The following is a 15,845-nucleotide window of genomic DNA, read 5'->3' as shown; positions in this document are numbered from 1 at the left end:
TGGAAAATGCTGCTCTCGAAGAGGGCTTGGCCCAACCAACAAGAGCGACACTCACGTACCTTGAGGACTTCCATCGGCACCTGGGTGGCAGAGGGAAGGGTGGTGGTGGGCACGCTGACGTTTATGGCCGGGGTCTGACTCACTGGCACTCTCTGTTGCATGAACTGGGCCGCCTGCAGCTTCTGCTGCTGCTCCCTGCGCTCCTGCTCCTGCATTTGCTCACGCATGAGTTGCTGGCGTAGCAAGATGCGTGATGTCATACTGGAGGAGCTTATCGGAGGCTTGGAGGCCCCAGGATGCTCCTCGGAACTGCTGTGGGAGAACCAAAAAGGGAAAGAAAAAAAAAAAAAAGGCACAACATTTAGTTTCTTAATGAGACCTTTCGTTTGCATTTTGGGGGGTATCCTAAATTGCGCCCGACTACAAAAATGATCCTGCGCGAAGATAAAAATCAAGTTGCAGAAGGGTACTCCGCGTAATTGAAAATCAAGAGGTGACAGGATTGAAGTCATTAGGAGTTGAATTAAAATAAGTCAGCTTGATTGCATCTAGGCATTTTTCTCATGAGGCTTAATTTTTTTTTTGAACATTTTATACCACATACTACTCATCACCACCAAATATAGCACCGCCATATGAAGTGCCAAGAGGCACTGCGTCTTAATGGCACCCAGATTTCCACATGTAAAAATAAATTGCTTGATTTGCTTTTTCATAACTGAATCTCACCGAATACCTACTCCTACGCGCTATCTAAATTCCTTGAAGATGTCTAAGGTGTTTACTAACAGGGAATAATTTCAAGAATGGGTGAACTCTGTCATGGGGAAATTCTGCGAGGATATGGGAAGTAAAAACCATTGATGAAAGAAGCATTTGCACCAGAACGCTAACACCAGACTACAGGCTGTGGGGGGGAAAGGGGGCAGAGGACGAGCCGGTTTGACAACCCTATTCTCCATCTGGTTTTCTTTGTGCCGTCTTTTCTCCTGATTCATCTTGGCAAGCTCTCTCCTACATGTGTCTGCGAGTTCCCCATGCGGCCTACTTCTAATGGTTTTGGTGCTTGCTCTATCCAAAATTACAGAAAAAGCTTAAACACCAGTCCTATGTTAGGAAGAAAAGACTTCCTAATTTTCCTAAATATGGGTTGTGACTGCTTATCTTGCCAGCTCTATAGCATCAACAAGTTATTAAACCTCCCTCTGCCTTAGTTACCGTATCCGGAAAGGAGGGATAATAATAGTTTTTTACACACTTACTCATTTATCAAAGAGGGAGGTGTTTTTAAAACTTCTCTTACATCACTTACATTTTACGAGCCAACCTCTCAGGGATTTTGTGAGGATTAAATAATATAATACATAAAACAATACCCATAAATTGTCCAGTATAATGAGTGCCATGTAGTGCTGCCTCAATAACGCTTTGTCATGGCTATTATTATCGGCTAGAATTTTCGGTTGTTTATTTCCAGCAATATAGCATTCTTAAAAAAAAAAAAAAAGTCTCTGCTTAGGGCTAACGGTACAAAACCTTAGTACCTGGAAACAGGAAAAAAAGTGACATTTGAGAAAACAGTCACTCCCAAGGAAGTCCCTCTGCAAATGAAGCATGAGTAGTTTTAGCTTCCTTCCTTGAGTATAAATCCCAGTATTTTCTTTACCTTTCAACAAAAGGCAAAATAAAGCCTTCAAGCCATTGGCAGATCTTATGAACTCCTTAAAATATAGGAACCTTCAAACTCTGCACATGCTAACGGATGAAAAGATGTTTGTGCTTCTCCCTTGCACGGTTCCAGAAAGCTACGTAATAAAAACTACACTCACCACAGGAAATTAGTACAGGAAATCATAACAGGTTCACATAATGTAATACTATGCAGCCATTAAAAATGGTGAAGAAATAGATTTGTGACTGGAATAAAAACTACACAATATAACAAACTTACAGAAGGCAGCTACAAAAAAAGTATTCACAGTGTGACCCAATTAAAAAAATATTCACTACCAGAGAAAGTGTACTGATCATTTTAGTCTGAGCCACTGCGGATATATATTATTACAATCCTTTAAGAAAACCATACTGAGAAAAGCATGAGTAAAACAGTGTTATCAAAAAGCTGTAATACTGTTCATAGAATATGACTCAAAAATGACATCCAGGGACAATTTTCCTAAGAACACAATTCAAAACGTGGAAAACCTGACATCGCAAAGCTATTGACAAATTGCAAAATATTTTGAACCACCTAAAATTTTGCCTGAATATGAGAGTGATTACTTTATCATTAAATTGTAAGGAGAGATACTGTTCAAAAGGCACCAACTTTGAGGAATAAGATCAAGTTCTAGGGATCCAATGTTCATCATGGCGGCTAGAGTTAATAATACCGTATTATACACTTGGAATGTGGTGGAGGAGATCTTAAGTATTCTCACGGCAAAAAAGGAAAATAAATAGCAACGATTGATGGATATATTAATTAGCTTGACTGTAATCATTTCACAATGTGTACATATACCAAGTCATCATGTTATGCCCCTCAAATGTATGCAATTTTTGTCAATTATGCTTCAGTAAAGCTGGGGGAAAAATAAAGCCATTTAAAATATTTAACAGTAAAATAAGTTAAAAAACAAAATTATAATAGGCGAATATATATATATATATATATCACATACTACTATTTTTTAAGAAACTGTACTACAGAGCAAAGTGAAAAATGTATATAACAAGAACAAAAGTAGGAAATAAAAGTGTATTTATGTTTTAGTCTAAAATAAGTAAAGTGTGTTTATGTACACAAATACACATGCTTAGCAGGGATTGTATAAATGTCATCTTAGCTGCCAGATGGAAAGTGGAATTATAGATAAACTTCTTTCGTTCTTTTTTTTAGTCCCCCCCCCCAAATTACAATAAAGCCATAACAGTCTTTTCAATGGCAGAATACATGTCACTAATTTAAGAACAAGATGAACATGAACTAATCTGCAAACATGAAGGAATGACTTGAATAATCAAAGTCCCCCTTTGCCTGGAACAAAAGAGATGGGGTACATCACAGACTGTATTTTGACAGTAGGAAGGGAAAGTGATGATGGTACCCAGGGCATTGGTTCTCTTGCATGTCTTGAGCATTCCAGAAGACTTAAACCCTTTTTCCTTCACAGTTTCCTACAGACGCACACAGATTGAACAACGTTAATACCCTGCTTATTATTTTAATATGATGCACTCAAGCACACAGAAAAAATACCTAGACGTTACCCAAAATAATATATTTAGCAGGTAAGGCTCTGGAAAAGTGCATAAAAAGCGAATGTATTTTCCCGCTTTTGAGTATGTGTTCAAAGCTCAAATGTAGTTTTTTGAACCAAGAAAAGAAGGGGGGAGTAGCTATTAAAAAATAAATAAATAAACGGTCTTACTATTCAAAGCCTGTCAGGTTAAAACATTCCCAGAGAGACTGATCCTTTTGATAAAAACAGGAGCAAACCTTTGTGCTGTAGCAAATGCAGCTGTGGAATAATCGCACTAATTAGCTGCTCAAGACAAGCCATTGGCTGTGATACTGGGGGAAAAATCCTTTCAATTAACAGTAAAGCATTCTTGAGACATCTTAAATTAAAATTACTAGTTATCAACCACGCTAAGACTCCAGACATTAAGCCCACAACAATATCATTTAAGGCATTTATAGAAATATCCTATCGGGGGGAAAAATGTATATTTATACAGTATACCCATATAAATAAACTGAAACTCCAATAAAGAAAATGTAGCAGAGCTTGGCTAATTGAAATTATTTTAATAAATCTTCTCAAAAAAAATGCAAAAGGAAGACTGTAGTCACTTCACTGCACACACTCCCTGAGGGGTATTTCTACATTGTTAAAGATGACTCCCAGATCCTCAGCCTCTTAGAAGTAATTGAATCTGCAATCATCACCTTATAGACAAACAAAAATGAAGATATCTACCCCTCAAAAAGCTAGCAGGACAAATGAGCATCATGTTTTAAACTCAAAGTCGAAGTTTATGTGAGAACAATACGTGTGGCTACAAAACCTTTTTTTTTTTTTCAAAAGCTTACTTTTAAACCGAGGATCTGATGCTTAAGTCATTAGTGATAAGCAAGGAGAGTCATCCAAATGAATTTAATTTTAAAAGCTAACTGAGCTCATCCAAGGCCCATGAAGCTCAATCTGCACTAGATAATCCTAATTCCGTGAGTCTGATTCCTTTTAATCAGATTATGGAAAGGTCATTTATTCAACAACTAGTCACTGAGTGCTTCCTCTGTGCCAGGTGCCGGGAATATCTGGTTCTAATCTCACAGCATCTAAAGCCACGGTCACAAAATTCTTCTGAGATGCTCCAAAACTAAGTCAGCTATCCAGATTATCTGACTCTTAAAGAGTTCCACATGGGAAGGTGTTCTCTCTGTAAGAAATTACCCTTTTACAGCCAAATGAAGGAAAGGCAAACGCCTTTACGAACATTTCCCCAAAGCACTGAAGCTAGACGCACAACTTCCCCGAGAGCTGTGAATTTCTCAATAGTGATTCAAGCAGGAAGGCCATCAACCGGACACAAGTTCTAGTCATTGCTGAGCAGTCTGATCTTTAATGAGCCATTCAACCTCTCTGATCCTCTCCAAACCCCACCTCCTTAATGCCCGGCAGTGACTGAGTGAGCTAAGTAAGGTAAATTCGGAAACACAGCAGCTGTAAGACGTCAGGCAGCCACACCTGTCACCAGAGTCCCCTGCCCGCCCTCCATGGCTGAATTTGTATTTTAACTTCAAAGCCTCCTCCTTCTCTGAGATGGTACAGGTATGTGGGCATGTGCTCCGAGTATCCTGTCTATTCCTAAATCCAAACAGTGAATTCCACTGCTCCCATCAACCACTTAAATATATCAGAAATTCCATGAAATCCAGTCCCCTGCCATCCACACGACATCTGCCCAAGCACCCCTCATCTTTGACAGTGATGACAATATCCCTTTACTAGACCTTTTGAGTCAGTTTGGTCGCCCTCTCATGGTCACCCACGGCAGGAAAGTGGTTGTCAGTTGAAACTTAGTCTCTGGGCTGAAGGAGCTAATACACTTTTTTCTTCATTTCTTCTCTTCAGTTCCTCAGGCCGAGGAACTGTTCCACCGAGAGGACTCGGTTCCACCGAGGACTCTCCACCGAGAGTCTAGTTCCACCACTTACTAACTTGTGACCTTGGCCAAGTTACTCAATCTCTTTGAGCTTCAGTTTTCCTTATTTATAAGGACTGCGCAATGCATCTGCCTATCAACATTGTCATGAGGATCAAAATCTGTAACAGATGTAAAAAAAAAAAAAAAAAACCCACAATGGCACAGAGTCCAGTAAACTGGAACAGAGTTCAAAAATTAGTAGTAAAAGAAATGCTAAACCATAAACATGCTTCTTCTTTTTTGATGCCAAGAAACAATTTTGTACAAGTCCACACGCAAGTTTGGACCACAGCGGATCTGTCGCTTAAGATTTAGGGAATCCCCATTTAATGCAGAGAATGTGACAAAGTTTTGCAGGAATAGAGGGAGATTCTTAATCCTGCAATTCTCTCATGAAATATAAAGTAAAAAATCCTAGCATTTTTCTCCAGGGAAAATTAATCTTCATTATAATCATTAAGTCGATAGAGCTCAAAGCCTAGCATCAGCCTGCACTGGAGTATAATATAATTATGTCCAGAAAAGCACAAGGACTGAGGGTCAAATACACACTGGAGACACGGGAAGGCACAACACAGGTGAGAAAGCCATGTCATAGATAGGTTAAGCCACAGGAGTTTCCAAATCCAAGAGTGACTGCCACAAACTTAGCTGAGGACTGTGTCCCAGTCTCCCACCCTGGACATTCTGATTTCAGGTAAGGTGAAATAAGCTTGTCTGTAAAAATTTTGCAGCTGAATCCAATGCCTAGCCATGCTCAAGGAGTTTAGTAGGGACTGGAACTCAAATCTCTGATTCTTCGACAAGAACACTGTCTTCCACATCTGAGGAAACTCACATTCCGTCCACATCTCCAGCAAGCCTTCCAAGAGCTCCGAAGAGTCTTTATTGCACTGATTTCAACATGTGGAATGGAATGAAATGGGGACTAGAGGCTCTAAAACCAAACAAATGAAAAACATCTCTCCAGTAATGCCAATGGATCTTCATGGTTACAACACAACTACTTTATCATAAGAAAAAGGAACCAGCAGGCTGAATTTACAGAAACTTCCCCTCAAACCAGTTTGTTCTGTCAGCAAAAGGAAATTCTGAAGAATCTTCTACCAGTGCCTCCAAGTTCACAAATCACTGAAATGAGAGTTGGCAAATGGATCTATCTCTTCAAATGACAGTCTGTGTATCCAATATTTCTGGATGATCAGCCCTTCCATTATCTTCACCTTCCCATTCCTTCTTACGTAATCACTTTGTAAATGTAAGCATGTCCTTTTCAACCGAGCACCAGTAAGAAAAGGTGTTGTTACTTGTACTGAAAACATCTAAGACTATATTTATATGGATTATAATCCATGTAAATGTGAAAGTACCAGATTTCACAGCTCGGCTTCAAAAATGGAGATCTTCTGAACTTCCGTCATGATGAACTCTGGGTTTTAGTGGTCAAGAAAAAAAATGAAAGCCTGCCAAAATTTTTCTGGTAACATTACCGGCTCAAACAGTACACACTACAGGTTTCTGGCACAGAGTAAAGAAAAAGGATTGCAAAGTACAGCTTGTCTTTCTCCTCTCCTTTTCTTCCCCAAATATTTGGACGTTTTCCAAGGGACAGGTTCTGCCAGGAGTGAGGAAGATCACGGTGCCCTAAGTGGACAGTACTCCTGTCCTTTGAAGTTCTGTACCTTTCATTGTACCAAAGGAAGAAAACATTCTAAAAAGAACCACACCAATGACATAGAAGTTAAAATCTGAAATCTCTACTTCTCAACAACACTTAGATTCCAATTCATTGGTAAAAACTGAAGACTCTCTGCATCTATTCCGGATTAATATTCTTTTTTTTTTTAAGTTTATTTATTTATTTTGAGAGAGAAAGAGTGGAGGGGCAGAGAGGGAGGCAGAGAGAGAATCCCAAGCTTCATGTTCAGCACAGAGCCCAACGCGAGGCTCAGTCCCATGAACCATGAGATCATGACGTGAGCCGAAATAAGGGGTCAGACACCTAACCAATGGAGCCACCCAGGAGCCCGGGATTAATAATTTTAAGCTGGTATCAGCAAGAATAATCTCAGCAACTGATTAGATCAAAATTAAAGAGAACCCTAATAAGACCCCCAGTCTATCAGTATTCTTCAAAACATATCATACAAAATACGATATCTTGGGGCTCAGGAAGAAAAGATGAGTACATTTCTTTATAGGGGTGCCTGGATGGCTCAGTCAGTTAAGTGTTCGACTTCACCTCAGGTCATGATCTCACAGTTCAGGGGTTCAAGTCCCGCATCACGCTCTGTGCTGACAGCTCAGAGCCTGCTTCAGAGTCTGTGTCTCCCTCTCTCTCTGCCCCTCCCCTACTCACAATCTCTCTCTGAAAAATGAATAAACGTTAAAAAATTTTTTTAAAGAACGTTTCTTTATATAAAAATTTTATCCTTCAATTTTATTTTCTCTTTTTGTACATGTTGTACAATGTAATACATATACCATTACAATATGGCACATGTAAATAATGTAATATAGTTATAATGTAAATAATGTGTTCAACATATAAACATTATTGACATGTTTATAAAATAAAAATATGTTGCAAGCCCTTGCCTGAAAAAAAAATTCTTTAAATAGGAAGGATTACCAAAAATGTTTAAGAGACTTCAGTAATATATGACCAGTGTTCTTCCAGGCAATTTCATCATCAGATTTTTTTTTAAGTTGGTTATTTTCACCACTCGCAGAGTTTCTCACTTCAGTACACTCTGTAACTAAGGAGAATGTCAACTCTTACTAAACGATATTTTCAACCAGGGATACGAGGATGCCATTTCCTCATTTTATGACCACAACTGTTCTCCATCTTCCACAGATGCCACTACGGGCTGGCATACTCTTAGCCCTCAATTCCCTACAGGAAAGTGCCTCTGAGAGCCAGGCCATCAAAAGGTTATAAAACCTATAAAGTTAAGATGCTGCACACTCAAGCTCTCTGTCTTTCATATCAAGCTCCCTTCCACTAGGCCACACTCTACAATTCTTGCTTACTCTATCCAACTGTGGAATCCCATTCACGCCTAGCTGCCATGTTTTAAAATGCTCTGAAAGACTCATCCCCTGTAAGGTGCAAATAATTGAGATGGCATGACATGACACTCCACCTGCAGTATTTTAAAAGGAAGAACTTTCTTTACGCATGCCTAGGACATACCTTCCCAACATGGGAAGTCTGCAATACTGTGTGGAAATCCAGACCAAAGGACAAGTGATGGCCTCATGAGCAGCCCAGCATCTTGCCCCACTTCTTTGGTGATGCACCCTGATTTCATCTTGAAGGACCAGCCTCCTCACTTTCAGTTCATGAGGTTATAACGCTGCTGCTGACTCCAGGTATAGAAACACAACCCAGGATTGGCCAATCAGCATATCCATCACATGGGCCTGTGCTCCAAAGTGGTCCAGCAAGAGTAAGTCCAATGCTTTGGACTATAACTACTGGGGTAAAAGAACTCTCTTTATGCAAAGATTTGGAAAGATGGTGAGATGTAAGTCTGGAAGTTCCTGGACCAACTGAAAAGAAAGCCCAACTAGTTGAAACAGTAATGTGGACTGAAGGAAGAAAGGACAGAGAAGAAGGAAATGCAAAGAAGGAGCCAGCATTGGATGACACTGAGCAAATGAATCGAATGACCTGTGAAGCCCTGAAAACCCTGAACATCGGATATTCGTTTGCAAAGGCCAACCTCCATTTTTGATTAAGCCCAGTTTGATGTGCCCTGCAGTACCATAGCTGGTTTTTGTGACATTTAGGAAATATAAGTCATTCTGGAAAAAATAAAGTTTTGGCCTAAAATCTATAACTCAAACAATCCAATATCCATTTTCCTATTTTCTCCTCGTTTTAGCTGGTACAGTGCCACTCACAACATTACCCAGCTTTCCAGGAACTTGGTTAGTTTAGCTTCACGTCTAAGTTCTGCCATCATGTCTCCTAGACTTTGGCTGTAATGGTTGGAGGTCCAGCAGTCACTCTGAACTGCAAAGATGAGGCCCAGACTTAAGAATGGAGCTGAAATGTGCATAGTCCTTCATGACCCGGTCTCCATGAGGACAGGATTTTTGTTTTATGTTTTATTCACATATAGATTCCCTAGCACCCAGAAGAATACTTGGCACACAGTAGGATCAAATAAATGCCTGTTCAGTGAATAAATGTGGTGGCTCTATCCTAACAAATACTCCACCTCTTAAAATCAGATAATATTAGAATCTTAGTGTCAGAAGACCTTTTAGTCAAACCATTTGCTTGAATCATCCAGTGACAGAGAATATATTTTTCCCAAGAGCTCTGGACTCCTACTGCATTTCCTTAATTCTAAGCCAAACTTTCCTTCTACATTTTCAGATTTCTCAAGTCAGAACAGATCCTATAATTGATGTATATATTTTGTAGATCTATTGCCCCAAATAGTTGCCTTATAATTATTATCAATAGTGAACTGGATACAAGGAAATACATTTGAAAGACAAATACTGTGGCACTAGACTAGGTATGTCCCCCCTCAAAAGCTCAAATGAGGAATGGCTGGAGTAATTCAGAAATCTGTGTGTTGCGGAAAACCACTCCGTAAGAAGGCAGAGGAGGAAACATCAATTCATTCAGTATCTTAAATGAAAATCCATAAAACATAACAGAAAAGAGCAGAAGTCCTGGAGCCAGCATACCTAAGGGTAAAAATGTGGCTCTATCATGTCTCAGTTACAGGACATGGGCAGGATTTTTCTCCTGCCCAAACCTCAATTTTCTCATCTGCAAAATGGAAGGAGAAAACAGTACCTTAGGTAGAGAGCAATTATGAGAATCAAATGTGTTAATATGGGTTAGAATGGTGGCCAGCACACCACGTGGGCCATAAGTACAAGCTATACTATTCTATGTTTTAATTCTTGATTTGGTATCCTCAGCATCTTCTTAAAATCTCAAAACTAGTAAAAACTGACAAGTTATTTTCTAGGAAGCCAAAACTCTTAGAATGTTGCCTTCTGCTATGGTGTTCTTTTGCTTTCCTAGAGGAAAATACAAAAGAAACAATTAATTCACAGCATGTGCCCTCCCTAAAAGAACAGGCACAAAGAAGTTAATAGGCAACAGCTCAGTGAACAGTTTTGTCAAAGATGTGTGCTAAGAATTTCATTCTGAGAGTTTAGAAGGGAAGCATGCTCCTATGGTGAGTATTTTCTTTAACCAGAAAAAGAAATTCAAAATCAATTAAGCAAAAGCAGTTGTAAGAATTAATTTTGGTGTAAATTCAAGGGTGACATCATCACTGTCCTTAGGCTGCATCAGAATGGCATGTTTTATCCTTTCATGTCATCTGTTAATTTGCATTAAATTAATATTAAAAAAATTAGTAACTTACATAGTACATTCTTGTGGGGTATGAATCACAAAGAGCAGACATCATCTCCCTAACTATTATCTGCTTTGCAAGGAAGAAATTTATAACATTTCTAGCATAATGACATTTTAAATACATAATTAATATACATAAACTTTGTCCATAAAATGCTCATTTTTTTCAAAGAAATAAGTCATTAAACTGTTTTTATGACCTACAGAATGAAAAATACAAGTGAAAGCAAACTCAATACAGCAAAAATCACGCAAAAAAATTAGAAATCATTTTAAAAGCTACTATAAGAAATTCTAAAGATGTACCTACTAAACACAATGAACTCTAACTGTGCTTCAATTTGTGGGGATTCATTTTTTAAGAATCAAATTCTAAAAATAGTTCTGCTACATTTAGTATTTTTCCACTATTCTTGTCGTCTTTAAACACACCTTCACAAGCTGCTGAACATAATGCTTTTCTGACTTAATCACAACCTCTCTCATGACCCAGGAACGTTCAGTAAATAATTATTAAGCTCCAAAGGTGGCTTTTGCATAAGTTGATTTGCTTGAATGCCTATTCACTTAGGGACACAGCTTTTAGTATTGTTTTCAAATCTTATCATCTAACATTGAAAGTAAATGTTAAAGGGGGGTGGGGGGGCGCTATCATCTACTTAGTCTTTCTCTTTTTTAGTATTTGTTTGAAACTGCCCATTTCAAATTTGTTCTACACTTACACGCCAGGCAGATGACTCTGATGTTTGGATGTTTTGTTTTCCTCTCAAAGAGAAAAAGAAATCAATATACAGAAATGCAAACGAGATGTTTATAAATGCAACTGCTACTGTTCCACAGTAAGGTTTAAAAAAAAAAAAAAGGAGAAAGCAAAAAATCCAAAGGGTTTGCAATAAGGCAATTTTGACAAATGCTACTGCTAGGGACACTCGTTTTCCTGAAGAAAATCCTTTTTTATTCATGACGAAGCTGAGCTGCAACCTACCCCATAATCATAAATCAAGCTCTGTTCTCGGATTGTTCAAGCGGTCATTTTTTTTTTTTTTTGGCATTATTAATTGAAGACCGACATTCAATTTTAAACAAGACAAAGCTAATGGGCCAGCATTTCCACCCCCCCACCAACAAATTAGTTGTTATCCTTGTCCTGGCCACATATTAGAGGCTACAGCTGAAGCTGATTAAAGCCACAGTAACAAAGTAACAGTTCCAGTATTTTTAACTCCCAATAAAACCTTCCCGTTCTCTAGCCTCCCCCTTAAAAAAAAAAAAAAAAAAAAATCGCTCCTGTTAAGTGGTCCCGGGATTATTTCCAGAATAAAACTTCACTTACAGATATAAGCTTTCAAAGGAGCAAGGCATGAACATCTGAACTCTAAGCGCCTCCATCTTTTTTCCTTTAAGGTGCTCTTCAAGCCCTTGGCGAAGAGTGAAAGTCAAAGTTAGTTCTGGCACTGGCTGTGTCACTAGGGGTGGCTCCTGATAAGGCCCTGGAAACTCCAATCCAAACACAGCTCGTGCTAGAACGGTGCCTGGTGTCTGTCTTCAACAGCAGACCTGTTTAATCCAGTACCTACTGTACCTGCAGGACAAAAATGCTGCCTCACACTGCTAAAGGGACGATGCAAGGACCCAGGCAGGCCACCAGTTCACCCAGCAGCCAGGCGAGCACCTCAGGATGCTCTCTCTTAGCCTTCCAGATTGCAGGTACCGGCTGAGGTTTGCAGCGGCTGCGCGTTAGTTAGTGGAGAACTTGAAAGGGAGGTAATTTCACATCCCGGGGAATTTTTAACACTTAACGGAGTCTCAGAATTTAGGAGGGCTGTAGGATTGCTTGCGTCCCTTCTCAGTTTGAGAGATCTCGGGCATTTTTGGAACTGGATCTGATAATCGCACATGCTCTCCTACTGGCAGGCTAGAGGTCCAGACAGACTTCCTCACCCTCAGACCCCAAGCGGATGAGGGTTGTCCCTACCAAGTCCTGGTGGGAGCCAAACACAAGCTGCTTCTAATTGTGGACACCATCTTTTAGGACATACACATCTTCAGGCCATATATCTGTGTATTCTTAGACTGTCACCCAATTAATTCTGGAAGCATTGGTGTACAAGAAGAAATAAAAATAACACGCATTCTCAAAAGACGTTCTTAAAATTCCAACATGACAACATCAATATTACCAAATATTGATGGAAATCCTACAGACTCAGCACACCAGAGTGCTGGAGAGTTATGAAAATATGTATGTTTCTCTCTACACACCATTCAAAGGTCAGAACGAAGACATGTGACACCGGTTAGCTGTGTGCCCTGGGCAAGTTACTTCACCTCTCTGTGCCTAAGAGTTTATCTCCAAAGTTAATGATGGGAAAACAATGCATTCTCTACAAGCCATAATCAAGCGTGAATTCCATAATGCAATGAAATTATCTTTATTTTCACCTCCCTTTAATAATAGGAAATCTTTAGTCGGTAGTCTCAGGCAGGCTATTGCTAGTTCTTTTTATTCTTTGCTCATTTGTTCATTCATTCACTCTTTTATTTAATAAATATTTAGGGGACACCTACTACATCCCAGGCACTGTGTAAACTCTTGGAGTTTATGGGCTAGTGGGACACACATATTAAATAATGACACTGTCAGATAATACTACATGTAATAACTTCTACAGGGAGCTGGAAAGGCTTAAAATGTAAGGGTCAGAAAAGACTTCTCTTGGGCAGGGACCTCTGTGCTGAGATCTCAGCAGGGTTAGCCTCTCGGGGGAAAGGAGAGCGTGGAAGAACAGTCTTCTGAGCAGTGGTAATAATATATACGTGCAAGAATCCTGAGGTGGGAATTACAAGAATGATCCACTATAGTTGGGAGGACAGAGAGGGAGGGAAAAGCATGGTGTCCATGAAACCAAAGCAATGACCTGGGCCAGACCACATAGGATCTGGTAGGACAGGGAGAAGGACTTGATTTTGATCCAAGATAAACAGGAAACCACAGAGAGACTATATGCAGAGGAGCAAAGGGCTCAGATTTGAGTTTTAGAAAGTTCCCTCTAGCTGCTATGTTGAGACTCAGCTAAAAGAGAGCCAAGATTGGCTACTGAAACGGTCCTAGTAGGACATGATGATAGTTCATGGGGAATGAGAGAGCACCGAGGGTAGAAAGGGTGAAGAGAAGTTCAGAATAGTGAACAGAATGCTGACAAAACTAAAGACCAATAAAAAGACTTGGGGTAGGGTAGGGTAGGGAATCCAGGTCCCTAATGTAATATAATTGCATTCACTAACTATAGTTATTGAGTACTTCCTACACACCAGGTGTTGTGCTGGGTGCTGGGGTAAACAGAGGAGTAAGATGCTATACTATCTAACCCCCCCACCACCCCCCACACACACACACACATACACACTAACCTACCCAACCTCTCTTCTCCTACCTCTGTCACAAAATGTCATAAAAATAAAGTACAAAGGTTCTGGTGTCAACTTATCCAGGCTGAAATTCCACCACTTATTAAGTCTGTGACCTTGTCCAAATTTACCAAACTTGCCATGCCCCCAGATTCTTCCCCTGAGAAAGGCAAATGATAAGTGCCTATCCCACAGGATGCTGTTAGAACTGAAGAATATAATACAGTGATGTGTTAGTCTCTGACATATAGTAAGCTCTCAATTAAAAAACAGCTGTTATGGTTATGATGACGGTTAGGGCTGTTATCCTTGATTCACAATGACCGACCTAGAGAACCAAAGTAAAACGAACATAGCAAAAAAAGAAAAACCATAGAGAAAGTAGAAGATGAAGGAAAATAGAAAGGGTAGGAAATCACTGTATCTGGAACTTTAAGGGATAGCTAGATTATCTTTAAAAAGACTGAGCTGGACTCCCTCTTACTTCGGGCACTATTTGAAAGTGCATTAAGTTACAAGGTACCGGGTAAGTTTTAGAACTGAAACCCTGATTTATTACATGCTTACACACAGGGAAAATTTGTACCCTCCATGAGATCTCAAATGTTGACCATGAAACCAATGGTATCAATTCCAGCCATTCCATCAGGGACACAAAGTGGTGCCAAATGCTCCCCTGGCACGTTCAGCCAATGACATCGCCTGACCTTTCATCCCAGATAATCCGCCACCCCCAAGAAGGCTGTCCATTGACTGTTTACATAAGTATTTAAATAAAATTACTTTTAAGGGGCATGTGTTCAACTATTCATGGTACTTTAGAAAGATCTATATTACAGCAGTGTTCTTGGCCACAGCATTGAAATACCCACCAGCAAATGGAGTAAAGTTTGACTTAAATGTGTACATATGCTGCCATATACAAAATTTATGAAATATTACATACATTTCCCCAATACTAAAATACCTATCTGCTTCACACACACACACACACACACACACACACACACACCCCTGAATAAAAAAAGGGTCAGAGGTCTCGAATAAACGTTTTTCCAAAGAAGCCGTGCAGATGGCCAACAGACACATGAGAAGAGGCTCAACATCACTCCTCATCAGGAAAATGCAAATCAGAACCACAAAGAGATACCACCTCACACCTGTCAGAATGGCTAGTATAAAAAAGACAAAAAATGACAAGTATTGGCAAGGATGTGAAAAAAACAGGAACCCTCAGGCACTGTTGGTGGGAATGTAAATTGGTACAGCCACTATGGAAAAGAGTATAAAGGTTCCTCAAAATATTAACAAGAGAACTGCTATATGATCCAGTAATTCCTCTTCTGGGTATCTACCTGAAGAAAACAAAACACCAATTCAAGATAGATGTCCCCCTACGTTTATTGCAGCATTATTTACAATAGCCAAGATATGAAACCCTAAGTGTCTAATGATAGATGAATGGATAAAGAAGAGGTGGTATATATACACACAATGGAGTATTACTCAGCCATAAAGAAAAATGAAATCTTGCCACTTGTGACAATATGGATGGACCTGAAGGGTATTATGCTAAGTGAAATAAGTAGGAGAAAGACAAATACCATATAATTTCACTTACATATGGAATCTGGAAGACAAACGAACAAACAAACACAAAGAAACAGACTCATAAATACAAGAAAACAAACTGGTGGTTGCCAGAGGGGAGAGGGGTGGGAGGATAGGCAAGAGTTGAAGAGATTAAACCTCCAGTTATAAAATAAATAAGGCATGGGTACAGAAAGTGCAGCAGAGGGAATACGGTCAGTAACACTGT

At 39.5% G+C, this 15,845-nt stretch overlaps 1 protein-coding gene across 4 annotated transcripts in view; it reads right to left on the bottom strand.

Moving 5' to 3' along the window:
• The window catches only part of MITF (melanocyte inducing transcription factor), a 220,762-nt gene that overhangs the window by 87,897 nt on the left and 117,020 nt on the right, over positions 1–15,845 (bottom strand). For 2 of the 4 annotated variants that reach the window (XM_007076633.2, XM_007076634.2), the window contains exon 2: positions 60–312. In XM_007076633.2, the coding sequence (XP_007076695.2) occupies positions 60–312 (253 nt within the window). Of the gene's footprint in view, positions 1–59; positions 313–11,951; positions 12,483–15,845 lie in introns of those variants that run through there. The other 2 variants (XM_015535069.2, XM_015535070.2) reach the window with 2 other exon arrangements.

Source organism: Panthera tigris, chromosome A2 (assembly GCF_018350195.1).
Source record: "Panthera tigris isolate Pti1 chromosome A2, P.tigris_Pti1_mat1.1, whole genome shotgun sequence".
NCBI classification, from domain to species: domain Eukaryota; kingdom Metazoa; phylum Chordata; class Mammalia; order Carnivora; family Felidae; genus Panthera; species Panthera tigris.
Note: the sequence above shows the minus strand (reverse complement) of the source record. Positions and strands in the feature narration are given on the sequence as shown.